This window comes from Oncorhynchus masou, chromosome 24, assembly GCF_036934945.1.
Source record: "Oncorhynchus masou masou isolate Uvic2021 chromosome 24, UVic_Omas_1.1, whole genome shotgun sequence".
NCBI lineage: Eukaryota > Metazoa > Chordata > Actinopteri > Salmoniformes > Salmonidae > Oncorhynchus > Oncorhynchus masou.
The window spans coordinates 77,824,151-77,851,972 of NC_088235.1; the positions used below are offsets into that span (position 1 = coordinate 77,824,151).

General features: G+C 42.3%; 1 protein-coding gene across 1 annotated transcript; it reads right to left on the minus strand.

Annotated features, from left to right (window-relative positions):
• Positions 1-8,015: 8,015 nt before the first annotated feature.
• cers4a (ceramide synthase 4a) lies at positions 8,016-27,264 on the minus strand. Its single transcript, XM_064933184.1, has 11 exons — positions 27,062-27,264; positions 19,960-20,130; positions 16,605-16,722; positions 13,720-13,838; positions 13,544-13,601; positions 13,375-13,425; positions 11,773-11,865; positions 10,789-10,917; positions 9,654-9,760; positions 9,177-9,333; positions 8,016-8,714 (listed from the first exon to the last, which is right to left on the minus strand). The coding sequence occupies exons 2-11, from the start codon at positions 20,127-20,129 to the stop codon at positions 8,520-8,522; spliced, it is 1,197 nt and encodes a 398-aa protein (XP_064789256.1). The 5' UTR covers position 20,130; positions 27,062-27,264; the 3' UTR covers positions 8,016-8,519.
• Positions 27,265-27,822: the final 558 nt, after the last annotated feature.

Here is a 27,822-nt window from a genome sequence, read left to right on the forward strand (position 1 = left end):
GCAGAGGAAATAAACAATGAATCAATGTGTCATGTGGGGATTGCAAAAATGCTAGCTCTCGTCCAGGGCGTTACATACGGCTGGAGCCTTAACTTCACTAGGGCAGGGGGCAGCATTCGGAATTTTGGATGAAAAGCGTGCCCAAATTAAACTGCCTGCTACTCAGGCCCAGAAGCTAAGATATCTTTAGACAAAACTACACAAAATATATTCACATCACCAAATAATTTATTAAAAAACACTGTTTTCCAATGAAGGTCACAATAATTATGACAACTTCCGGAGGACGTCCTCCAACCTATCAGCTCTTGCAGCATGAACTGACATGGTCCACCCAATCAAAGGATCAGAGAAGGATCAGAGAATGAATCTAGTACTGAAAGCATAAGCTATAGCTGGATAGCACTGCAGTGCATAAAATGTGGTAGTAGTTGACTCAAAGAGAGAAAGACAAATTAATTTATTCAAAAATGAATCACTTATTTTTTCACTTTCAGTTTCACTTACTTAACTCACAAATGCAGCTGGCTAGTTTAATTAATCGAACACCCAGCTCAAACAGAGGGATGTTAGCTAGCTAGCTATGACTATCCAACACAACATTGGAACTCTTCCAAGTAAAGGTAAAGCTTTTGGTTCTGCACGATTGTAGTGGGTTTACTAACGTATTAGTTATATTATCTATGTTGACGAGGACGTTACTTTAGCTAATATGGGGACAACGATGTAGGCTGTGTGTAGCGGTCATGATCTGGTTCGGCTTAGAAAGGTTTTTTCGCCTGGTCACATACAGCGGCTGTGTTGTTCATTGAAGTCCACAAACAAAGGGAGAAGGTGAGAGGAGAAGAGTGCATAGAGACGAGAAGGAATACAACATGGCTGCTATGAAAGTGAACTGTGCTCATGCTTGATCAAGGGTGTATTCATTCCTTCAATTCTGTTGAAAAACGATTCCTAAACGGAAGCAAACGAAACAGGGATAAAAATAATACCTGAATTTGTCCAATTAAAACTCTTGTTTGCAACTGTTGGTCTAATGATTACACCCTAGATAAGCTAGATGCAGGCAAGAGTTTACAAGGCGGTATTGAATGTGTCAGTCTCTGTCATCTCAAGTGTTTCTCTCAACCTGTGTGCACATACGTTGTAACCTTACATTCATGCGCTAGGTTGTAGAAACCTCATGATGGGTATAGGGCAAATTGTAGCATCGTGTTGTAGCCTAAACCTATCGAAGTTACATTGAACAAGGGGAATGGAATCTGAATGACAGTCATCCAATATGCTGTAATAGAAATAAGGCCAAGCTCACGTGAAGAAGCGGTTGCTGGGAGCAGAGGGCTGGGAGGAGTTCAGCCCCATGGTGCGGGCTGTGGAGAGGGCTGCCACCGTCATCTGGTTTTGTGTATTTATGTGGCTTGTGGACTGGATGAAAATGGGGAGGTGTACAGCGGCATTCAGAGATACCTGGTGAAGGAGGACCAATGGGACCTGGTCAGGTAAGTGACCAGGTAGGTGAACTCAGAATTTGCACCAACAAACTTTTGTCTGGGACAGGTTCCTTATAAAATAGATTTTTATGTCCCGTAGGTATGACCTTCTCACAACAGAGCTCAACAGGGCCCTCTATCTCCTGATAGGCCAGACGCTAAGGCTGCATGTGGAGACAGACGAACGGATAGTTCTAGAAGAAGAATGTCTGGCCAGAAAGTTCTTTGGTGGATGCACCACAGTCAATGGCCAGATCTACCGGCTGAGCAAGCGAAAGATGAACAAAGCATTCCCCAACATGGATCCTTATATCGACACCTGCATGGGAATAGACAATGCCATACCCTGTCCTGGGCACCTCCGTGGCTGTGTCACCATGCGCTCGGTCACATGACACTGGTGAGCTGCCAGTAAACTAGTTTGAAGTTCACATCCTTCTCACCAACTCCCTCTCACCAATGTAAGATATATTTATATATTGAAATGGTTAAGCACTTTTCAGCCATTGATTTTTCTTTCGAATGAAAAGGTACAAACAAATGTATCAATAGTTCAATAAAAGTCATTTATTGATTGTGTTGAACTGGCCACAGAGTGAACAAACTTATGGGGTGTGTGCATTCATGATACGCCGAACAAAAAGACCAGTCATATGTTATTGACATGATGACCCTGGCATTTCTCTTGTTGCAATAGTTGAACTTTTAATAAAAGAAACATCCAATAATCATGATTAAAGTGAGCCATTGAGTGTATCAGCCCTTTTGGTGCTCTAGAAACAGACCACAGATAAAAATCCACAGACACTCAGTGTGAACGTGCCATTCTGGAGACAATAGAACAGAGAGTGAGGCACACGGACCCTGGCAACAAAGAAGTGTGTTCCTACCGTGGTTCATATGTGCTTTAGTCAACTCATCTGATCCTCATTGTCATTTGCCTGATACACATCAAGCACATACAAATCTGGCACCAGGCTAGTTAGTGTATTTCAGTGTGAGACCGATAAGAGATGGTTGTGATTGACACATCTCTGGGCGAAAGAAAATTAAGGTAATTTCAAGCCCCCCCATCTTGCACAGTAGTATCATGCTTTCAGTGCAAGAACGATTTGTCACATTTCAAACTAGACATTTTGTTTTTTTTGCAAAGGTGCATGTCAGTTATATGAATAGTTAATTTGTATTGATCCAGACATTATTCCATACGTATAGATTTAGACAGAATCTAAAAACGTTGTCACATTTTGAGGGTACCCATCAGCATGGTTATATTACATGGCTCTCCTAAAGATGTAAGATCTTAAAGACATGCTCCGCTACTTTGACGACTAAAAAATAATTGTTCAAACCTCCTGCTTTGGGCTGGATGTGTCAATGTGTAGTTCACACATGCATAATGGATGAGCAGAATTACTGTCTTACCTCAATTTGCCATGAAATCCCTAGTGTGAAAACGACTTGTTTTCTTGAAGCTGTGCTGCGCCCCATTTGAGTAACAGCTAGCAAGAGGCCTGCTCAGCGTTATCCAATGAGTTTGCAGGGCAAGCCCAACGGCTCAGTGGACACAGCAGAGGCCCGAAAAATTGATGAAGACTCTAGCTATAGTCTGTTCACCCTGTTACCGTCCGTCAAACGGTAGCGGAGCAACAGTTTCCGAGACAGCTTCTAGCCATAAGACTGCTAAATAGCCATAAGACTGCTAAATAGCCATAAGCCTGCTAAATAGCCATAAGACTGCTAAATAGCCATAAGACTGCTAAATAGCCATAAGACTGCTAAATAGTTCATTAAGGGTTACCCGGACTATCTGCACTGACTCTATGCACACTCACAAGACTATGCACTGAGTGTACAAAACATTAGGTACACCAGCTCTTTCCATGGCATAGACAGACCAGGTGAATCCAAGTGAAAGCTATTATCCCTTATTGATGTTAACTGTTAATTCCTCTTAAATCAGTGTAGATGAAGGGGAGGAGACAGGTTAAAGAAGGATGTTTAAGCCTTGAGGCAATTGAGACATGGATTGCGTGTGTGTGCCATTCAGAGGGTGAATGGGCAGACAAAATATTTAAGTGCCTTTGAACAGGGTATGGTAGTAGGTGTCAAGCGCACCAGTTTGAGTGTGTCAAGAACTGCAACGCTGCTGTGTTTTTCACGCTCAACAGTTTCCTATGTGTATCAAGAATTTGATTTGAGAGAGAGAAAAAGCGCAATGACATGCAACATTTAAAACTTGTTGTGTATTTTAGTTTTAAAAAGGCTTCTGAAGTTTGTAATTTCCACTTTGAAATTTCAGACTTGATTTTCACTTAAGAAAAATGTATCAACCCTTTCAAAAATGTCCATTAATATTATAATTATAATTATATAATTATAATTATAATCCACATAATACTTTACATTTCCTGTTGCTGCAGGATTATTTTCCTGCTGTAGCAAACTGGCTCAAATTAAGCTCCAACATCTGTACCTAGGCACTGGATGGCTGTCCAGATTCTCAATAAAAACCCTTTGAACAAGAGCAGCAAGTGAAGATTTTTCCCAATAGTTTGTAAAGCTATACTAATACATAGAGCTACATAACAAGTGCTTGTGACAGAAAAAGTAAAAAACAAAATAGCAGCCAAGGCACAAAATAACAACGTTCAGTAGCACAGAGTAAAACACCTTGTGGAGAAACATGCTGCAAGATCTTCTCTGTTGTCACATTGATTATAGAAAAACACATAATATTTTTTCCCCAAGGCTTTACTTGTAAAATGTTTTATAAGGGAGCAGGAGTAGTTAGCCCAAGATACTGATCTAAGGTCTGTTTTCTGTCACCTGCAATCCTATGGCAACTTCTACCTTGGACCCTTTCCTAACAAATAGTCATGTTCTTCTTTTCGTCGCTAGAAGGCGCTATCACCATTCCAACAAGAGTAATATGACCAATTCAATCCTGTACAATTTGGAGCACTTTTGGGAAGTTTGTATTAGCTTCCACAGACAAAATTGTCTGATTTAAAAACTATCAGCTACAAAGCTATATTATCTGCACATTTCAATCTAGAGGCTGTCATACTGTTGCCTATGATATCCTTAATTTGAATAAAAAGCTAATTGTTCAACAAATACATGATTTTATCCAAAATCTATTATCTTACATGTGTTATTAGTGCCACAGTGGTTGATATAACGAATAAGAATTCCATAGATTCATCTGGGTTTTGTAAAAATCCAGATTGCGCCATTTTTCATTAAAAAGAAAATCCAGGAAGAAATTATCCAGGGAAGAATTGACACACTTGTTACAGTCATCACGCTCTGGATAACATGAAAACAGCCTAACCAGCTCTGCTAGGGTGAGTAAAATGGTCAGAGTGAAGTGTTTTCTCATTTGTGTCTGGAAGTAGCTAGCAAGCTAGCCAACGTTAGTCAGTTAGCTTGGGTGCTTGACTGCTTTTGAGGTCAAACCACTCGGATCAACCCTACTCCTCGGCCAGAGCATCCAGTGTGCGCTCTGAACACTCCGAGAGCGAAACGCTCTGAATTTACGAACTGACAATCTGACAACGCTCTGAATTTACGAACTGACAATCTGACAACGCTCTGAATTTACGAACTGACAATCTGACAACGCTCTGAATTTACGTACGACCCAGAAGCACTCTGACACACTGGAGGCAATTTAAGAATGCACCCTTTGACTGTACCAGAGTTAATCACCATTGCACTGCACACTGCTCTATCCCAACTGGACAAGAGAAATACCTATGTAAGAATGCTGTTAATCGACTACAGCCTTCAACAATATATTGCCCTACAAGATCAACACTAAGCTCAGGGCCCTGGGTCTGAACCCATCCCACAACAGTGGTGGGCCTGATTACCAACAATGATGAGACAGCCTACAGGGTGGAGGTGAGAAAATAAAATAAAATAACCTCTCCCTCAACGTCAACAAAACTAAGGAGCTCATTGTGGACTACAGGAGACAGCAGAGAGGGCACTCCCCCATCCACATCGACGGGGCGCAGTGGAGAGGGTCAAAAGCTTCAAATTCCTCGGCGTGCAGTTCACTGACAGCCTGAAATGGTCCCTTCACACAAACAGCTTCGTGGAGAAGGAGCAATAGCGCCTCTTCAACTTCAGGTGGCTGAAGAGATTTGTCTTGGCCCCGAAAGAACCCCGCAAACTTCTACAGATGCACCATTGAGAGCATCCTGGGCTCCCGAGTGGCGCAGTGGTCTAAGGCACTGCGTCGCAGTGCTAGAGGTGTCACTACAGAACCTGGTTCTATTCCAGGCTGTATCACAACCAGACGTGATTGTGAATCCCATAAGGCGGCACACAATTGGCCCAGCATCGTCCGGGTTACGGTTTATCCGGGGTAAACCATCATTGTAAATAAGAATTTGTTCTTAACTGACTTGGCTAGTTAAATAAATGAACAAATTCTAAATCCTGTCAGGGTGTATCACGGCCTGGTACGGCAATTGCACCGTCCGCAACCTCAGGGCTCTCCAGAGGGTGGTGCGGTTAGCCGGGAGCACACTGCCTGCCCTCCAGGACATATACAATACCTGGTGTCACAAGAAGGCCTAAAATATCATCAAGGACCTGAGCCACTGACTGTTCATCCAGCTACACTCTATAAGGTGAAGACAGTACAGGTGCATCAAAGCTGGGACCGAGAGACTGACAAACAGCTTCTATCTCCAGGCCATCAGACTGTTAAACAGTCACCACTAGCCGGCCTCCGCCCAGGACCCTGTCCTGAACCTTAATCACTGTTGCAGCCGGCTACCACTCGGTACTCTACCCTGCACCTTAAGAAACTTCTGCCCTATGCACAGAGTCATTGAACGCTGGTCACTTTAATAATGTTTACACACTGTTTCACCCACTTTATATACAGTATTCTACGCATGGCTCATAAATATAACTACTGCTGTACACACCTTTCTGTTCATATACCTACTCATTCAAGGGTTTTCATTATTTTTACTATTTTCTACATTGTACAATAATAGTGAAGACATAAAAACTATGAAATAACACAAATGGAACCATGTAGTAACCAAAAACAGTATTAAACAAATCAATATATATATTTTAGATTTTAGATTCTTCAAAGAAGCCACCCTTTGCCTTGATGACAGCTTTGCACACTCTTGGTATTCTCTCAACCAGCTTCATGATGTAGTCACCAGAACTGCCTTTCAATTAACAGGTGTGCCTTGTTAAAATGTTATTTGTGGAATTTCTTTCCTTCTTTAATGCGTTTGAGCCAATCAGTTGTGTTGTGACAAGATAGGGGTGGTATACAGAAGATAGCCCTATTTGGCGAAGACCAAGTCCATATTATGGCAAGAACAGTTCAAATAAACAAAGAGAAACAGTCCATCATTACTTTAAGACATGAAGGTCAGTTAATCCGGAAAATGTGCAGTCGCAAAAACCATCAAGCGCTATGATGAAACTGGCTCTCAGAGGGACCGCCACAGGAAAAGAAGACTCAGAGTTACCTCTGCTGCAGAGGATAAGTTCATTAGAGTTAACTGCACCTCAGATTGCAGCCCAAATAAATGCTTCACAGAGTTCAAGTAACAGACACATCTCAACATCAACTGTTCAGAGGAGACTATGTGAATCAGGCCTTCAAGGTCAAATTGCTGCAAAAGAAACCACTACTAAAGGACACCAATAAGAAGAAGAGATTTGCTTGGGCCAAGAAAAACAAGCATTGAACATTAGACCAGTGGAAATCTGTCCTTTGGTCTGATGAGTCCAAATTTGCGATTTTTGGTTCCAACCGCCTTGTCTTTGTGAGATGCAGAGTAGGTGAACGGATGATCTCCGCATGTAGGGTTCCCACCGTGAAGCAAGGTGGTGGTGGAGGTGTAATGGTGTGGGTGTTTTGTTCGTGACACTGTCAGTGAATTATTTGGAATTCAAGGCACACTTAACCAGCACAGCTACCACAGCATTCTGCAGCGATACACCATCCTATCTGGTTTGCGCTTAGTGAGACTATAATTTGTTTTTCAACCTAAAATACACCTTCAGGCTATTTGACCAATAAGGAGAGTGATGGAGTGCTGCATCAGATGACCTGGCCTCCACGATCACCCGACCACAAGCCAATTGAGATGGTTTGCGATGAGTTGGACCGCAGAGTGAAGGAAAAGCAGCCAACAAGTGCTCAGCATATGTGGGAAGTCCTTCAAGACTGTTGGAAAAGCATTCCTCCAGAAGCTGGTTGAGAGAATGCAAAGAGTGTTCAAAGCTGTCATCAAGGCAAAGGGTGGCTAGTTTGAAGAATCTAACATTTAAATTGATTTTTTTTTGGTTACTACATGATTCCATATGTATTATTTCATAGTTTTGATGTCTTCACTATTATTCTACAATGTAGCAAATAGTAAAAAAAAAACTTGAATAGGTGTGTCCAAACTTTTGACTGACACTGTTTGTATATATATATATATATATATATATATATATATATATATATATAAATAAAACAGTCTTTGACATTGCTCATTCAGATCATAATAAAAATAAAAAAATAAAATGTTTATTTTTTTTCTGGATTATGTGTGTATTGTTTTTTTATTGCTAGGTATTACTGCACTGTTGCAGCTAGAAACACAGGCATTTCGCTGCACCTGCCATAACATCTGCTAATTGGTGTACACAACCAATAAACTTTGATTTGATTTGAGTTAATGTCTTTAACTATTTACACACAATCCAAACAAAAACAAATCAATTCTAAATATAAAATCTAGAAAAACATACTTCATCTTAAAGTAAAACCAGCGTTCTTCTTGTTTGACCAGACCATTATTTTGACAGTGCAGTGAACAGGTATGTACTCCAAATGTAGAGAAGTATTATCTGAAACCATTCATGAAATCATAAATGGACCACATTGGTAATACGTAAGCCATATAAATTAATTATATCTTACCAGCATATACTGTGGAAGGAGAGGAAAACGTTCTAAGTTTAACCTAGTGCGAAAAGAGAGTGGTACTATCTGGCTTTGGGCAGTCTGCTGTTCATATTTCTCTGGTTGGTTAGGTTGTTCAGGACACAATTGTTGGCAAGCGAAGCCAACTTGGAATTGAGTGCACCCTTTCTTTGCTCCCAGCTAGTCTCCTCTTCCTCCACTGCCTCCTCTTCCTCCTCTGGCTCGCTTTCTTCATCGCTGCGCTCGTCTTTCTCCACCTACAGCAGAAAGATACATGTAAGTGACCGTTTAAGGCTGCAAAAGAAATCAACAAACGGAACATAACCAGATTATATAGCAGATAATGTATTGATAATGCCAATAAATCGTACAAACACTATGCCTCAAAGGCAGTCCCCTGTGATACTTCCAAGGTGTACAATGAAAGAAATGGACAGTGCACCATAATCATCTTCAACGATGAATGTATTCTTTGTACGGACGTGTTTTGGCCGCAGTTGAACGAAAACGTGTCTATTCAAAGAATAAATGAATCATTGAAGCATATTTATGGTGCACTGTCCATTTATTTAATTGTGGGCTTTCCTAAGATGATTCATCACCCAACTACTATTGACAAATAATACGAGCGAGCATGTGATCTATTATTCAACCGTGTCATGGCATCCGAAGAAATCACCATTAGTAAGTAAGGCGGATAATGACTTTAGTCTACTGACCTTGCCCATAAAGACAAACTTGTAGACCATCCGAAGGATTAGCCAAGCCCAGAAGATGTGCAGAGCTTGCAGCACCAACAGCAGGGCATTGAAGAAGTAGTAGCCAAAGAAAGGCTGGAAGAAATCCAAGGACACAACCAGGGTGGAGTGGACTATTCTGAAGGGGCAAGAATGGGCATAGAAAACTGGAAATGAATCCAACCTCAAGCCTTGCATTTTTAACATTCTCTAATTGGTACTTCTGAACACATTCCCTTAACTGATTTATAGTACACACTATGTGGTATGTTCTGACTTGAGATGTGCGTACATCAGATATTGGAATATTTGCATGTAGGCCTACATTTGAGTTTCAAGTGTAAACTGTCAGAAAAGGATAGTCCCTGAGTAATCTTATTACTACTTTTATTACAATTGACCTTTGTAATACACTCCTAATAAATTGTCAAATGACTGTGAGAAAGCCTCCAGTCTCACCTGCCAGGAAAGACCACTAGTCGTGTTAGCAGGAAGACCAGGGCGAAGATGACAAACAGTGCGTCACATGTCTTCCGCCAGCCAGCGTAGTTGAACATCTTGGCAGACTGCAAGTGAAATATAATAATACTCCTATCACAGTTGGCCTTATTCACGACCCTCATGAGGCACTTGTAATGATACAGTCATTATGTGTTACCAGCTGGGTTGACCAATATAGCACAGTGGCTGTACAAATGATAGCATACAGTAATGCTGTTCTCCAACATATTGTATGACCTCCCAGTCCATACTCTCTGATGGAGTGGTATTCTCTAGCACGCACTGCCAACCAATGCCCCCTTCTGACCCCTTGCCTCCCATTGACTGCTTCTAAAGGCACTGTGTCACGCCTGGATCCTGACATGACAAGCCATACATATGTCATCAGGCCCAAGATGATGGAGACAATGGTTATTGTGAGATAACATCAGGGCAATACTACACTGCTTTACTGAGGTCATTTAAACACATCTTTAGGAATACATGTGATAATAGGAGTTCTATTTCAGAACTGAAAGTCTCTTGGGAGAGTTAAGAGAAGTTCACCCCCAAGACATGTTTTCCTTTTACCACATAAAATTGCAAAATATAATCATGTGTTCAATCTCTATGAACCTACAGATGCAGGATCTTCATTTTGAAATTAAAACTTGTGGTGTATTTGAGTTATAAAAAAAGGCTTCTAAAGTTTGTAATTTCTACTTTGAAATGTCAGACTTGATTTGCCCTATGGAAAAATGCAATCCACATCATAATCCACATTTCCTGTCGCTGCAGGATCATTTTCCTGCTGTAGCAAACTGGCTCAAATTACGATCCTACATCTGAATGAAGAAAATCGTGTGATTCGCGGTCATAATAAGATTAAGTCATGTTAATAAACAATCCCTGTGTTCAAATCAAACTTACAGTGACCTACATGTAAACAAACCCTGCTTAAATAACCACACAACCCATCAAACCCATCTGTGGGAAAATGGTAGTGCAAAATAGCTTGATCACATGCATTTATGATTAGAGATATAATTCCCCCTTTAGTTCCCTGTGTCTGTATGATTTGTGTGTGACTTGAAAACTGAGACTGAGCTCCTACCTCCAGGAGGAAGTCTGAAGAATCATGGACTAGTATCACCAGTGTGCCAACGCGCACATAATTGGCACAGTACGAGAAACCGATGAGCAAAATGGTAGCGATGTGGTGGATGATCTGTTCCTTGAAATCCTGAAAAGACACAAACCACACAGCTGTAGAGGATATACTATAACCTGGGCTTCAGCAGTTCTGCGCTTCTGGTGCCGTAAATCAGTCATCTTTCTCCTGTATGGAGTGATTTATCAATGGTGCAGAATACAGACAAAGTTGCTTAAAAACCGTACAAATCAGATACACGTGACAACATCTGTGAACCCCTCCTGCTTGTGTCTGCTGGTTTTCTGTATAGCAGTTTATCTTTACAGGGTGTTCCTGATGAGTTTCAGAGTAGAGAGGTTGACTGTTTTTCAGATTATGGACAGAGAGCTGAGTCAGACCAAAGCAGGCCAGGAGGGGTTGGTCCCCATGAGGGGAGGGAATAGCAGGAGAGGATGAGGAGATGGGGGGGCAGGTAATCTGGGTCCTGAGGGGCTGGACTTGTTTCTAATTACTAAACCTCATTGGACATCGTCCAGATACATAGTTATCCTTGAAAACATCAACCACCTCTGTGGGCAGTTCCTGTAGGGAAACATGACTATAAAAATGACATGAACGTTTCAGTGAAACAAGCTGGGAATCTGCTGTGAACACTAACTGTAATCTGGAAGGGAAAGTAATGATTTTTGTCAGTGAAAGCTGATGCTGTTCTGTGGATTGGACTGAGCCACTGTGAATGGAGACAGGAGTGTGTGTGTGTGTGTGTGTGTGTGTGTGTGTGTGTGTGTGTGTGTGTGTGTGTGTGTGTGTGTGTGTGTGTGTGTGTGTGTGTGTGTGTGTGTGTGTGTGCACGCGCGCGCTCGTGTGCGTGCATGTGTGTGCATGCGTGTGTGTGTGTGTGTGTGTGTGTGTGTGTGTGTGTGTGGAGACAGGAGTGACACATACCTTCCGCTTCACATCCACAGTGACACAGAGCAGCAGGGACCAATAGAAACCCAGCTCTGTGATGTAATACCAGTAGTGAGCCTCAGCGACAGGCTGCAGGGACAGACAGAAACAAAACAAACACCAGGGGGGTTGAAGGTGACCGAGCATGACTCCGGGGGTGCATCCCAATAGTCTAAAGTGACTTCCCTTAATTTCCTCCTCACCTTTATCTGCACCGATCTGACAGAAAAGTCAAGTTGAAGGCTTTATGGGAACGGAAGTCTACATGGGGGGGATTTGCTTTCACCTGTCCGGTTCTCACATAAAAGCGTAGATGACACAGGAGGTTGGTGGCATCTTAATTGGCTAAGCGGTAATGGCTGGAATGGAATGACTGGAATGGTAGCAAAAACATGTGTGGTTTCCAGGTGTTTGATGCCATTCAATTTGTTCCGTTCCAGCCATTATTATGAGCCTTCCTCCCCTCAGCAGCCTCCACTGGTAGATGACAAAAAAAAGGAAACCAGGGAGAGGAAGGAGGCCTTTTGAGACTAGTGAGACACAGCCCAGGTAAGAAGGAGTTAACGTGTGGACTGACTGTGACTCCATCCCCCTCCTGTGAACTGGGAGAGATCAGTCAGTCAGGGAGTTTACCAAGGAGGCCTTTTCCCAGCAGCAGCAGATAGACACCCAGCCCACTGCCAGGCCTGAAAGTCCACACAGCTGAGCATTTACAACAGGGGGCTCTATGTTTGGGGGGGTAACCCTTGACTGAATTAGAGAAACTCAGGATTCCACACACAGTGAAATACAGGCTTTGAAGCAACGCACCCCTGGGGCGGGCCAGTAACCGAAAGGTTGCTGGTTTGAATCCCAGAACCTGAAAAAAATCAAAATAAATCTGTCTATGAGCCTTTGAGCAAGGAACTTAACCCTAATTGTTCCTGTAAGTCACTCTGTATATTGCTGATTGCTGCTTTGTTTAAACCCCTTCATATTCCCAACCAAAGCTTTAAAGTGGAAGCTTTGAAACCCCCTTTAGCAAGCGTTCCCCCACGCTTCCACAGTCAAAGTTTAACATTCAAATCAGAGCGGGTGTGTACATGTATAGAAAGAGGTGATACATCAAATTGGCCGTGAAGTGACCCAAACACCCACCACCAAACGGTACTCTCCAAGACTCCATAGACAATAGAGGGAAGTTTACTGAGCCATTTAACCCCTAGACATCCCTCCCTCCCTCCTTTTCTGTTTCAGGTCATCCCCTTCTAGGGAAGGAGGAGGAGGGGTTAAGTCTCCTGTAGGAATGTCATAACTGTTATCTGGAGGGGCGATGTTCAATTCCTCCAGACATAGCTGTGAATAGCGGTGCAGCACAGCACAAAGAGAACGTTTCCTGAGATTGTCCAAAGCCGTGTTTTCCAGATTCCCAAATTGTGTGTTGGGACTCGAGACTCAATGGTGTGGGATGCGGCTTATTGTGGCTATACAGTAGATTGGGTTGTCACTAGAAACATTAGATGTATTTACTTAGTGGGTGACAGGACAATTCCGTAGGCTTTTGATGAGTGACAGGAAACCACTGGTCAACTGAAAGTTAAAGTGAACTGTTCTACTCACTTGTTTGGGGTAGCCCTGCCAGCACTCTCTGTGGTCCCAGAACCAGGGGGTCTGAGGGATAGAGGGACAGAACAAATAGTCACAGTGAGGTCCTCATAGTAGTAATACAAGAAGCTGTAGCACTGTGGAGGGTAAATGTAGCCAAAGTGAATGTGCTTAATATACTCACATCAATCAGGGAGGCAAGCGCCGCTACAAATGCAATGAGGTAGAAAATGAACCTCCAACTGCAAAAACAAAACAAAATATTTGTCATAACATAACTTAACATGCTTTCTATGAACTATACATTGAAATGAAATAGATCGCACGAATACATAGAACTCTGAATGAGAGCTGACTCACGAGGCTTCACAAAACTTCTTGGTGTTGCTCGGCCTGTCTTGGTTGCGGCGTTGGCGGAACCACGTTTCTATCTGGCGCTGACTGAGACCACAATGCTTCCCCAGGCCCAGGACCTCACTCTGAACACAGACAGGACCAAATCACCTCAGAGAGAGAAGCTCCACTGTTCCTTTCCCAAGAAGACCCTCAGCATATCTTTCATATACAGATTTGTCAGGGAGATAATCCATTACCTTCTTCAGCACCTTAAATGATCTCAATAGGTGTTTTATCACAGCTTCATTAGAGCAGAATTCCAATATTTTTTTGTATGTAAAAAAATGATTTTTTTAAAAATGACAAATATGTTAAATCCCTCCATTTGCCTTCCCCTGATCCCTGCTCTGTGCAAGCTATACCCTCTACCCTCCTCTCCTCCCTGCCCACATTAAAATATACTACAGTTTAATATAGAATACCACAGTACTTACTATGATATTCTATAGTAAACTGTAGCATATTGTAGAATACTATACTACACACTGTGGGGGCAGCAGGTAGCTTAGCAGTTGCAGCAGGCTGCAAGTAGCTTAGCAGCGTTGGGCCAGTAACCGAAGAGTCCCTGGTTCAAATCCCTGAGCTGGCAAGGTGTAAAAATCAGCCGTTTTGCAGTTGAGCAAGGCAGTTAACCCCTAACAACAACTGATCCCTGGGCGCCAATGATGTGAATGTCGATTAAGGCAGCACCCCGCACCTCTCTGATTGGGGTTAAATGAGGAAGACACATTTCAGTTGAATGAATTCAGTTGTGCAACTGTCTAGGTATCCCCTTTCCTCTTTCGCTAGTATCCCTCAATCATGTGTAGTGCTTACTATAGAATGGTGTAGTATACTGTAGAATACAACAGTAAATACTGCAGTATTATCTGCAAAAAAAAACACTGCACTGTCAGTAATGTCCGCAAAAACACTACAGTCTGCAAAAACACTACACTTTTTTGTACTATAGTAAATACTACAGTATTTCATTTGCATATACCCTGCCCATTCCCCATACCACATTTTGTGCCACCCATAAGTGAGAAATCTACATGCCAAGTATAGACCATATTGTGTTCCCTACAGGTCATAGAAAAGCACAGAAGCGCAGAACTATTGGTTCAGATCCCAGTCCTACAGGTTATGCAAAATGTGGTCTTCAGTATTTCTCCAGTAGGTTTCCTGAAAGAGAAAGCCTCCATTTCTATGTCAAAGATAATACAAATTTACAAAACTCTAGTAAACACTACAGTAATGTCTGCAAAAACCCTACAGTAAATATTACAGTATACTACAGTTTGCACAAACCCTACATGAATTACTAAAGTATATACTACAGTTTCCTTTTTAGTACAGTATTTATATTATAGTTAACTGTAAATACTACCATATACTACAGTAAACACACTTCCACACTAGTCTGCAAAACTACTACAGTGAATACTACAGTAAAGTCAGCAAAAACACGAGTGAATATTACAGTATTTATAGTATAGCATTTGTTCATGTGGGTGGCACTTTACACTACCTTAGGCTCATACTTCTACTGTACTGTATAATGGTTCTTGTGTGGGGAGATACCTAATTACTCTAGAGGGCTCCTAGTATTAGTAGGAGTATGTCACTCCTGAGTAACGGCAGAACACCGGGAAGGACAAACTGCTCACCTAAACCTTGTTCGGAACTGACTTGTTTTGATTTAATCATCGTGACATACCAATGAGGTGGTTACACAATATGGGTGTGGCTAGTGCAGTCCTGGTGATTGTATATGTTGAGAGCATTAACATTCATGGAAAATCCGGGGAACGTCTATAGGGAGCCATGAGGCAGGAAGAAGTTCTAACACAGAGACTGACAGCCAGGTAATACTTCACCAACAACATGAGCTGTTTCAGACAGAAGACAATGTCTAAAGGCACAGAGAGAATAGGATTTGTGCATATCTATATACTATGGTATTTCTACTATCAGAGATTTGTACATGTAAACGAGGAGACACATGCCTCAGCAGATGTACAGTCCAACACGTCAACATTTGCAAATTCTGCCTTGTTACTCCTAACGAGTAAAAAGTGTGGAACATTTCCATGTGAACAGAGCCAAGCCATAAAATATTAACTGCACCTGCACCTGCACCTACCTGACTGACAAGGAAGGGATAGGCCACTAGAACAATGCCTGCCAAAGCATTTAAGGGTTTTACCCAAGGATGTACTCTACTATTTATCCTATTCCACCAAATATACCTGGCTAATAAACAACTATCTTATCATTTCCTGGTGTACTACAACCCACAATAGTAGACCATAAACCCAACCCTAACCTGACACCCCTAAACGAGTTCCACATAACGGTTCCCTATTATAGCAGAAACTACTTTAACTTCAACCTGATCCCCATTCACCCAGTAAACCATATAATTACAACTCAACCAGTGCTCTAATTCTACTTGAGGGCTATACCCATGAAGCAATATAGTTTCTATTTCTAAACTGGTTACCAATGTAATTAGAGTAGTAAAAATATGTTTTGTCATACACATGGTATACAGTCTGATATACCACGTCTTTCAGCCAATCAGCATTCAGGGCTCGAACCACCCAGTTTATAAATCTACTTGAGAGCTATACTAATGAAGCAATATAGATTTTCCAGGGGAGAAATTGTATCTCATCTCTCATCTTATCTCATGAGTACTAGCTGCAATATATGTAATGCTATATGTAGAGGCTTGTATAAGATCTCTGCTAAACATACTTTTCAATTTCAGAATCAATCATATATGTTTCTACAATTCTATAAAGGAATATTCCATATCCCACTAAAAGAGTGACAGAGATGGATGAAAGAGATGTATAACTGACCTGTGAGGGTTGCTGTTTGTTCTGTTTGTAAAATGTCTCCAGCTTTGGGACAGGCAAAGCTCGAACCCGCACCCTGTCTCTCACCCCCAGCTGTCTGCTTAGTGGCATGGCTATGACCCTGTAGAAAAGACAGACAGAAAATAGAGTTCTGCAGTAGTTCAATGCAAACGCAAATGTCAGTTACACCCTATTTTCCATATGTCACACTGCTTTTGACCAAAGCTGCAGTATTTTGGTCAAAAGAAGTGCACTGTTGGTGAATAGCTTAAGACCGGGTGTTTTGCGTACTACAAAAAACTCCAGGCCCTAGTGATATTATAGCCTATAACAGGCCCCAGAGTTTTCATTGGATACGTCAGGTGGGGTGAGAAACAGTCAGGTGGTTAAGACAAATTCCTGGAATAGAATATCACTTAAGGCATAACCATTATCTCCTCAACAACACAGAGCAAGAACACGAGAGCTCCTCATGTCACTCCATGTCAGTTTTCAACATAACATAACAAATGAACTGACAACCGCTGGAGCCTGTTCCATTCCCATACACTTAGTGTCACATTGGGCCAGACAACCTTTGTGCTTAATCGATACGACACCTCCAGGGACGCTAGATCTATGTTTGTGTGTCTGAGTGAGAGGGTGTGCATGTGCTTGTGTGTATATGCATGGGTGGGAAAGGGTACAGGTAAGTGTGTGTGTGTGTGTGTGTGTGTGTGTGTGTGTGTGTGTGTGTGTGTGTGTGTGTGTGTGTGTGTGTGTGTGTGTGTGTGTGTGTGTGTGTGTGTGTGTGTGTGTGTGTGTGTGTGTGCGTGCGTGCGTACCTGTGTGTGTAGTTCTACAGTGTGTGTGTACAGTATAAGTGTGTGCACCTCTACCTGAGAGATAATCATAGGTAAGTGGGCAGGCAGGGAGATTAGAAGTGATGGAAGTTCAGAGTAATTTAGCTCGGTGACTCCAGGGCTTTCCGGTTACAGGAACCCCAAAGGAAACACCTGCTGGTAATGAAGTCCCCACTGACGACTACTACTCGCATGTAAACAAACCCCTCCCTGCCCTGGCCCTGCGTATCTCACCTCACCTCGTGAAACACGTATGCCTGCACGTGTGTGTGTTGTGACTGACACACAGCTCAGCCCTGCCCAGGTACAGTACACCAAAAAACCATGAGGAAATAACTGATAAGGAAAAACATGCAAAAAATGAGTGTCCTATCGATCGCTCCATCAGACTTCTGTTCTTCCTGTCTCCATGCTTGAGCCCTCCACTTTACATTCCTGGCCTCTGCCTCTACATGGCTTCCAGCTCTAATGTAGTGTACAGTACAAACATCTACATCTAATGTCCACAGGTGCAATGTAAAAATGCCATAAGGACAAGAAGAAAAACACCTGCGCATTGTTAGAATGCTCCCATGGGTTTATTAGCAAATTTGACTGCAACGGATCTGTGTCAGGATTATAGAACTCATGTAACACCTGGCCAAAATTATAGAACTCCTGGCCCTATTATAGAACTCTTTACTATAACAATGTTTTGACCCTATGATTGTCATCAGGTTTTAGAAACCGTTTTCTAAACCGCTGATACGTTGTTATAATAATGTTGTCATAACACACTTAGGAAACAGATCTCTGTGTGCAGTGTTTTCCTGTTTTGCTCCCAATTTCTCTTAGCAAATTGTCTGACTTGCTGTCTAACTATGCTAAATCTGAATTATTAATATTGGGTGATCTTAACTTGGTGAGATCAGTATCAGATCAGATCAGTTGATGCCAGTATCAGATAAACTGAAAGATATTTGTACTGAGCTACATTTAAATTAACTGATAACAAAACCCGCCCCAATTTAAAACACACAAAACTTTTTTGGGGGGGATATCATTCTGACAAACACCCCTCATAAGTATACAACCAAAGGAATCTGTGTGTGTGTGTGTGTGTGTGTGTGTGTGTGTGTGTGTGTGTGTGTGTGTGTGTGTGTGTGTGTGTGTGTGTGTGTGTGTGTGTGTGTGTGTGTGTGTGTGTGTGTGTGTGTGTGTTGGGGGGATAGTGCTTTTTTGGTGGATAATACTGTAGTATTTATTATAGTATTCTATAGTATACTACAACATTCTATACTAAGTACTACACATGATTGAGGATTACTACAGTGTGGAGTATAGTATTCGACAGTATACTACTGTTTACTACAGAATTCTATCGTAAGTACTGTGGATTCGCTTTATCAGAGGTGAGAGGTTTAATACTCATCACCGCATCCTTTATCAGAAGGTCGACTAGACCGCTCTAAATTCCTTCATTTCTTCCTTTTTGTTTACAAAGCTCTTACAAGCTTCCAAAATATCTCACTTCTCTGTTAATTAAAGTATAATTATACGAGGCACCAAACCCACTCACAGTGTTGGTTAACTCTTGAGGTCCCTCGTGTCTCTACCAACCTACAGTAGGTAAACCAGCCTTGAGTTTGGAATAATTTACCATTCTCATTACATCTTGAATCTCTGGTGGTAATAGACCAGTTTAGAATGCTGATGAGGAATGAATTCACTGAAGTTTGCAAGTGTTTTGGTTGATTGTAATCATTTATTTGTGTTGTTGAAATGTAGTGTAGTCTCTTGTATCTTGTAGTTTCTTTGTTTTGCTGTTTAATTGAATGAATATGCTGATTTGGGAACGGTTTGTTTTCAGGGCACCATTGAAAATGAAACCCTGGTCTCAATTGGCTCCCCTGAATAAATACAAGTTAAGAAGAGGAAGAATCGTATTTTTGATATCCAGTGGCTTCTGGGAAACCATTGAGTGCATATCATCCTCAGCGTCTGCTGTAACCCAACCCATGTCTATCTACTGTCCATCAGCCTGACAGACAGACACACCATCAGCCTTTTGCCACAGCCTGAGTCAATGTGAACCTAACAGAAAGACATTTTACAGCCCCAGCAACAACGGACTACTCATCAGGCATGTAGTCGACTTGGAATACTTTCAAAGGGTAAAAGCCGACAGCAGACAGGGTCATAGTCACTAAACACAAAGTTAACGGGACAAAACGGGCATGTACTATCCAATAAGACAGGGGTTCCCAAACTTTTGCAGTTAATGCTCATTTTCTTGCATAAGTTTAGACATTTCTAACGTGTATTCATGTGATATTTGAATGAACACAATTCTGACAAGTTATAAATAGCTCTCTCTAAGGTATGAAATGACTAACACGACAAGAGGAAAACTGATGATGCACTAACCAATTTAGAAATTACACCTTGTGCATTCTTCTATTAAATATTTTAAGAATAAGTTGAAAGCCGGACTGAGTTCCTTTAAAAAAGGGGGAAGGACCCCCGCGCCCCTTCACCTCTCAAAGACGTAGCGCAGGATGATGAAGCCCAGAGCCAGCGGCAGGGTGTAGAAGAGGTCCCGGGGTAGAGGGTAGCGGTCCCCCTCGATCTCTATGTCCTTCCAGGTGACCCCCGGCGGCAGCCAGTACTCCTCCTTCCAAAGCCATTGGTCCAGCAGTCCTTCCATCCTACAGAGAAGAGGAGAGGGGAGGGTGAAAGGAGATGATAATGTTTGAGAGCTCGATCCTCAGAAGTGTCTGTGCCTGCTGAAACATTGATGCTGCTGTTATTCATATTTATGGAGAAGACAGCGGCTGGGAAGCTCCAAATGAAATATGACAAGCTAAAGAGAGTGAACAAGATGGTATGTGTCCTTGATTCACACTTCACAGACAGAATCATAATTAGAGCCAACATGAAGTCTGTGTGTGAGGATAAAAGGGATAGTTCATAAAAATTACAAAATTACACATACAGTGGGGCAAAAAAGTATTTAGTCAGCCACCGATTGTGCAAGTTCTCCCATTTAAAAAGATGAGAGAGGCCTGTAATTTTCATCATAGGTACACTTTAACTATGACAGACAAACTGAGAAAAAAAATCCAGAAAATCACATTGTAGGATTTTTTATGGATTTATTTGCAAATTATGGTGAAAAATAAGTATTTGGTCACCTACAAATATGTTACCTGTATTAATGGCAACTGTTTGAACTTATCAGTATAAAAGACACCTGTCCACAACCTCAAACAGTCACACTCCAAACTCCACTATGGCCAAGACCAAAGAGCTGTCAAAGGACACCAGAAACAAAATTGTAGACCTGCACCAGGCTGGGGAGACTGAATCTGCAATAGGTAAGCAGCTTGGTTTGAAGAAATCAACTGTGGGAGCAATTATTAGGAAATGGAAGACATACAAGACCACTGATAATCTCCCTCGATCTGGGGCTTCACACAAGATCTCACCCCGTGGGGTCAAAATGATCACAAGAACGGTGAGCAAAAATCCCAGAACCACACGGGGGGGACCTAGTGAATGACTTGCAGAGAGCTGGGACCAAAGTAACAAAGCCTACCATCAGTAACACACTACGCCGCCAGGGACTCAAATCCTGCAGTGCCAGACGTGTCCCCCTGCTTAAGCCAGTATGTCCAGGCCCACCTGAAGTTTGCTAGAGAGCATTTGGATGATCCAGAAGAAGATTGGGAGAATGTCATATGGTCAGATGAAACCAAAATAGAACTTTTTGGTAAAAACTCAACTCGTCGTGTTTGGAGGACAAAGAATGCAGAGTTGCATCCAAAGAACACCATACCTAATGTGAAACATGGGGGTGGAAACATCATGCTTTGGGGCTGTTTTTCTGCAAAGGGACCAGGACGACTGATCCGTGTAAGGGAAAGAATGAATGGGGCCATGTATCGTGAGATTTTGAGTGAAAACCTCCTTCCATCAGCAAGGGCATTGAAGATGAAACGTGGCTGGGTCTTTCAGCATGACAATGATCCCAAACACACCGCCCTGGCAACGAAGGAGTGGCTTCGTAAGAAGCATTTCAAGGTCCTGGAGTGGCTTAGCCAGTCTCCAGATCTCAACCCCATAGAAAATCGTTGGAGGGAGTTGAAAGTCCGTGTTGCCCAGCATCAGCCCCAAAACATCACTGCTCTAGAGGAGATCTGCGTGGAGGAATGGGCCAAAATACCAGCAACAGCGTGTGAAAACCTTGTGAAGACTTACAGAAAACGTTTGAGCTCTGTCATTGCCAACAAAGGGTATATAACAAAGTATTGAGATAAACTTTTGTTATTGACCAAATACTTATTTTCCACCATAATTTGCAAATAAATTCATTAAAAATCCTACAGTGTGATTTTCTGGATTTTTCAAGTGCACCTATAGGCTTACCGTTGGCCAATCAGATAAATCAAATCACTTTGCCTGCATATTTTCCTTACGCCATAGACTATAAAAAGACGCCTCGAACACACAGCAAAGTTGATAATGCGAGATTCCAAAACGTATAAAACCATGACTAGAGAGAGACTCAACGAATACAGCAAATACCTGCTGTTTTTATGAATAAGTTAATGTTTAAGTTGATATTCAGCACTGTCAACACTTTGTTCAACAGTTTTAAAAGCCATAAATGTGCATTTAGATAAGCTTGCGTTGTTATTATTTGCTACCCTTTTTTAATATTGAGGAAAATTTCACTTTCTCTGGTCATAGTTTCAGCATCAGCTGGAAGACTGAGTACCCTTTTTTCAGCGTAGGGGGGGGGGGGGGACTGTGAGTCGGGTGAGAGGCAGCCTCACCGCTGCCCCCTCCTTCCCCTCAGACTGACCAGATGAAGGCCATCGGTCCAGTAAAAAAATATTATTTCAAAATGGTCTAAGAACAACATTGACAGGGCAATTCAAGCGTAGTGATAATGTATTGGGCTTATAGCCTTCTGCAGTATTTTGCAACCGGGGGTACTTGGCCTTTCCACAAGGGGTACTTGAGAAGACTCATGAAACCATAGGCTTAATCTGGGCTGCAACTTTGTTTTTTGAAGTGGGGGGGCCCACGTTTTTTATCCAGTCGGATAAACACTCAAAACAGCCTACTCGACTGCTCGAAGGCGTCCGGATGGTCCTAAAGCACACCGTTGCCTCGTCTTGTATCACATTCCAATGATAAAACTGGGGGGGGGGGCAGAAATGCAATTTCAGAATGTGGGGGAGGACGTGCCCCCCGTCTCCAGTGAAAGTTGCACCACTGGGCTTAATGGTAAAATGCACGAGGGGGTACTTCACGGGTACTCTTGGCAGAGCTTAATGTACTTGGTGGTGCAGTAACCAAAAAGGTTGGGATCCACTGGCCTACTGCACAAACCTCAATGCTACAGAACGGTTTTTAATTGTTTAATGTTGCATAGGCTTATGTTTTTTAAGTCATGTTGTTTTTAAAGATTTCGGATTTTGACACAGAAAGTGATCTTGATTCAGAAAAAGGTTTTCACCACTGCTATAGAGAAATTGAACCATAGTCATTTCCTGTTTCACACTGTGTATTTAAATACTGTATCCCCGACATAGCTCATCATAATATTTCTACTACTATACATTTAATTTTAGTTAGACTGTTTATATATACCAGACATTTATTTATACACTGGATTCTTGACATAGTTCATTCTAATATACATTTCGCTACACTCGCATTAACATCTGCTAACCATGTGTATGTGACAAATAACATTTGATTTGATGATGATTTGATTTGATTTAATATACTGTATCTACTGCTGTACATATCATTCTTAAATGATCTTGTGTAAATTCTTCCGTTGTACATATGTAACGGACATGAGTCATTCATGGTCACGTGATGAGGTAGCCCACCATGACCTACGAGGGAATTTCCTCTTGGTCTAACGGTCTAAGACAGAGATCAAATCAAATGTTACTGGTCATATGCTCCGAATACAACAAGCCCTTAAACAACAATGAAGTTTTAAGTAAACAGAGTTAAGAAAATATCTCCTAAATAAACTAAACTAAAAATAAGTAACACAATAAAATAACAATAATGAGGCAGGGGGTACTGGTACCAAGTCAATGTGCGGGGGTACAAGTCAGTCGAGGTAATTTGTACACGTAGCTAGGGGTAAAGTGATAATGCATAGATAATAAACAGCGAGTAGCAGCAGTGAAAAAACACAATGGATGGGGGTGGGGTCAATGAAAATAGTCTGGGTGGCCATTTGGTTAATTGTTCAGTAGTCTTATGACTTGGGGATAGAAGCCATTGGGCCTAGACTTGGCGCTCCGGTACTGCTTGCTGTGCGATAGCAGAGAGTACAGTCTATGACTTGGGTGACTAGTCTTTGACAAGTTTTTGGGCCTTCCTCTGACACCGCCTAGTATATACGTCCTGGATGGCAGAAAGCTTGGCCCCAGTGATGTACTGGGCTGTACGCACTACCCTCTGTAGCGCTTTACATCGGATGTCGAGCAGTTATCATACCAGGCGGTGATGCAACCGGTCAGGATACTCTCGATTGTGCAGCTGTAGAACTTTTTGAGGATCTGGGGACCCATGACAAATCTTATCAGTCTCCTGAGGGGGAAAAGGCATTGTCGTGCGTTCATCACGACTTTATTGGTGTGTTTGGACCGTGATAGTTTGTTGGTGATGTGGACACCAAGGAACTTGAAACGCTCGACCCATTGCACTACAACCCCACCGATGTGAATGAGGGCGTGTTTGGCCATCCTTTTCCTGTAGTCCACGATCAGCTCCTTTGTCTTGCTCACATTGATGGAGAGGTTGTTGTCCTGACACCACACTGCCAGATCTCTGATCTCCTCCCTATAGGCTGTCTCGTCGTTGTCGGTGTTCAGACCTACCACCGTTGTGTCGTCAGCAAACTTAATGATGGTCTTGAAGTCGTGCTTGACCATGCAGTCGTGGCTGAACAGGGAGTACAGGAGGGGACTAAGCACATACCCCTGAGGGGCCCCATGTTGAGGATCAGCGTGGCAGATGTGTTGTTGCCTACCCTTACCACTTGGGGGCGGCCCTTCAGGAAGTCCAAGATCTAGTTGCAGAGGGAGGTGTTTAGTCCCAGGGTCCTTAGCTTAGTGATGAACTCTGTGGGCACTATGGTGTTGATTGCTGAAATCTATAATATATTTGAAAGCAGTAATACATGAACAGCATTCTCACATAGGTGTTCCTTTTGTCCAGATGGGAAAGGGTAGTGTGGAGTGCAATTGAGATTGCGTCATCTGTGGATCTGCGGGGGGGGGGATGCGGATTGGAGTGAGTTTCCGTAAGGATGGTGTTGATATGAGCCATGACCAGCCTTTCAAGCACTTCATAGCTACTGATGTGAGTGCTATGGGATGGTAGGTAGGCAGGTTACCATCGCTTTCTTGGGCACAGGGACTATGGTGGTCTGCTTGAAACATGTACATATTAGAGACTCGAGAGGTGGAAAATGTCAGTGAAGACACCTGACAGTTGGTCCGCGCATGCTCTGAGTACACGTGCTGGTAATCCATCTGGTCCCGCGACCTTGTGAATGTTGACCTGGTCAAAGGTCTTGCTCACATCGGCTATGGAGAGCGCGATCACACAGTTGTCCAGAACAGCTCTCATGCATGCTTCAGCGTTGCTTCCCTCGAAGCGAGCATAAAAAGCATTTAGCTCGTCTGGTAGAGCGTCAGTGTAGTAGGATTCAATCTTAGTCCTGTATTGACGCTTTGCCTGTTTGATAGTTAGTGTCAGAGTATAATGGGATTTCCTATAAGGGTCCGGATTAGTGTCCTGCTCCTTGAAAGCAGCAGCTATAGCCTTTATCTCAGTGAGGATGTTGCCTGTAATCCATGGCTTCTGGTTCGGATATGTACGTACGGTCACTGTGGGGACAACGTCATCGATGCACTTATTGATGAAGCCTGTGACTGAGGTGGTATACTCCTCAATGCCATTGGATGAATCCCAGAACATATTCCAGTCTGTGCTAGCAAAACAGTCGCGTAGCATCCACGTCATCTGACCAGGTCCGTATTGAGCGAGTCACTGGTACTTTCTGCTTTAGTTTTTGCTCATAAGCAGGAATCAAGAGGATATAATTATGGTCAGATTTTCCAAATGGAGGGCGAGGGAGAGCTTTGTACGCATCTCTGTGTGTGGAGTAAAGGTGGTCTAGAGTTGTTTTTCCTCTGGTTGCACATGTGACATGATGGTAGAAATGAGGTAAAACAGATTTAAGTTTGCCTGCATTAAAGTCCGCGGCCACTAGAAGCGGCGCTTCTGGATGAGCATTTCCTTGTTTGCTCATGGACTTCTCCAGTTCAAGGAGTGCGGCCTTAGTGCCAGCATCGGTTTGTAGTAGTAAATAGACGGCTACAAAAATATAGATGAGAACTCTCAGTAGATCGTGTGGTCTACAGATTATCATGAGGTACTCTACCTCAGGCGAGCAATACCTCAATACTACCTTAATATTAGACATCACCTTATCCGAGAAATATTTACACGGTTATTAAAACATCATGCCAGGGTAACCCTAAACGAAACCTATCCCTTATTTTAAGTGTTTCTAAAATCTCCTATATGAAAAATGAATGGTGGAAAAACGTTTGGAACCATTTCCTAGTTTGACCATTATGTTTTATGGGTATTATGATACCTCCACTGTGGGGCTCTATGTAGCGGACATGAGTCTTGTCAAGTGATGAGGTAGCCAGCCCCACCTGCAAACTTCAAAACCAGTGTCTGCCTGATCTGGGAATTTCCTCTTGGTCTCATGATCATATTGGAACTTGCTCCCCATGGGAGACCACGATTAATATCCCGCTTATTACACATACTTAAAGATTGCATTTGATTCCTGCTTCAGCGCTATTTGGGTTGTTAATTATATTCGTCCCGTGGTTCTTGATTTCTTGTATCCCCCCCTTTTTAATTGTTTTACTGCGTTGTTAGGAGCTGATAAAATAAGCATTTAGCTGACCGATAAACTGAATTGATTTTGATTGATCAAGCTGATATAGTTGTTGTTGTTGTTGTGGATATGGACCTCCCCTCACTGAACAGCAATGCAAACAGTTCCAGTATTCATGAGTGCGCACATCCCTCCATCAACCTTGCGCGATTGGAGATCACTTGCCTTAATATGCCTTATTCAGCTAAGTTCTCTGCATTTATCAGCGTGGTGATAAATACCAATGCATTCTCCTACCATAACGACTCAATTACTAAATTAAACATTTGGCGTGGCCCTTTGATTAATTGATCAATCGCTCCTAGCGCTCCTAGTGTAGCCTACTGTCTGAGATAGAGACCAAAACAAGGCCCAGTCAAAGAAAGCAACGGTTTCAGTCAAATGGAAAGTAAGCGCAGGATACGCCTTAAATCGATTACATAATAAAACGATGTATAGCCCATAGGTTCAGCCCCGCAATCTTCAACAAACCTGTCTCAATAACCTACAATAAATAGATAATAGATCAACAATAGCAATCTATTGGGTAGCCTACAACATCCATTCGCAAAAAGGCATTATGAAAAACGTTCGGTGTTACTGAAATTAATTTAAATTAACAACAACATTGAGATTACCTGTCCACTGTCGAATAATGGGATGGGGAGCACGGTGTTGTCACAGCGGTTATCCGGCAAGCAGGAGCCGATTGACGCAACCTGCCTCTGTTTGTGGCGGGCGCGCGCCACGTATCCTTCAAACCAAACACGGGGAAAAGCACCGCTCACATCAACACGCTGAAGATAAGGCGGTAAATATGGCGCTTTCCCCGTTTTTCCCATCTAGGCAATAGAGAAATAGTAATGGCGTCTTTTTGTAGGCACTAACTCCGCCATGGTTCGTTGTAGGGTTTTTGGATAAAAATCGAAAATAGAAGAGCACCTATGTTTTGTTCTATGAGATAATCTTCATCAGTTAACGTCACTTTTTGTGATTTCTGAAGTAATCATGTAATAATAAAAAATGATTAATAATTCATAAAGGTCATGTTAACTGACTGATATTATCTTATATATTTTTTTTTTGAATAACATTTCATAAGCCTGTGTTAAACTTATTTTCGGCGTTTATTCCAAAACCGTATTCTTTCCCCATTAATTTTGCCCATAGGAATGCCTGAACGAACCAGAGGTAAATCATTTCTGTTTTTTTAGGACTACAATGGCGAGCTCTATAGAACACTAGTAAAACAAATCCTATGGGATTAGTGATTTTTCCAATAGAATCCTTTTTGGCACAAATGTAAATAACCGTGCAGACAATTTCAGTACGTTTCACAGCTATTGGTGTTGCAGTTGGTACAATAATTTCAATGTGTGACATGCACCAGATGCAAATG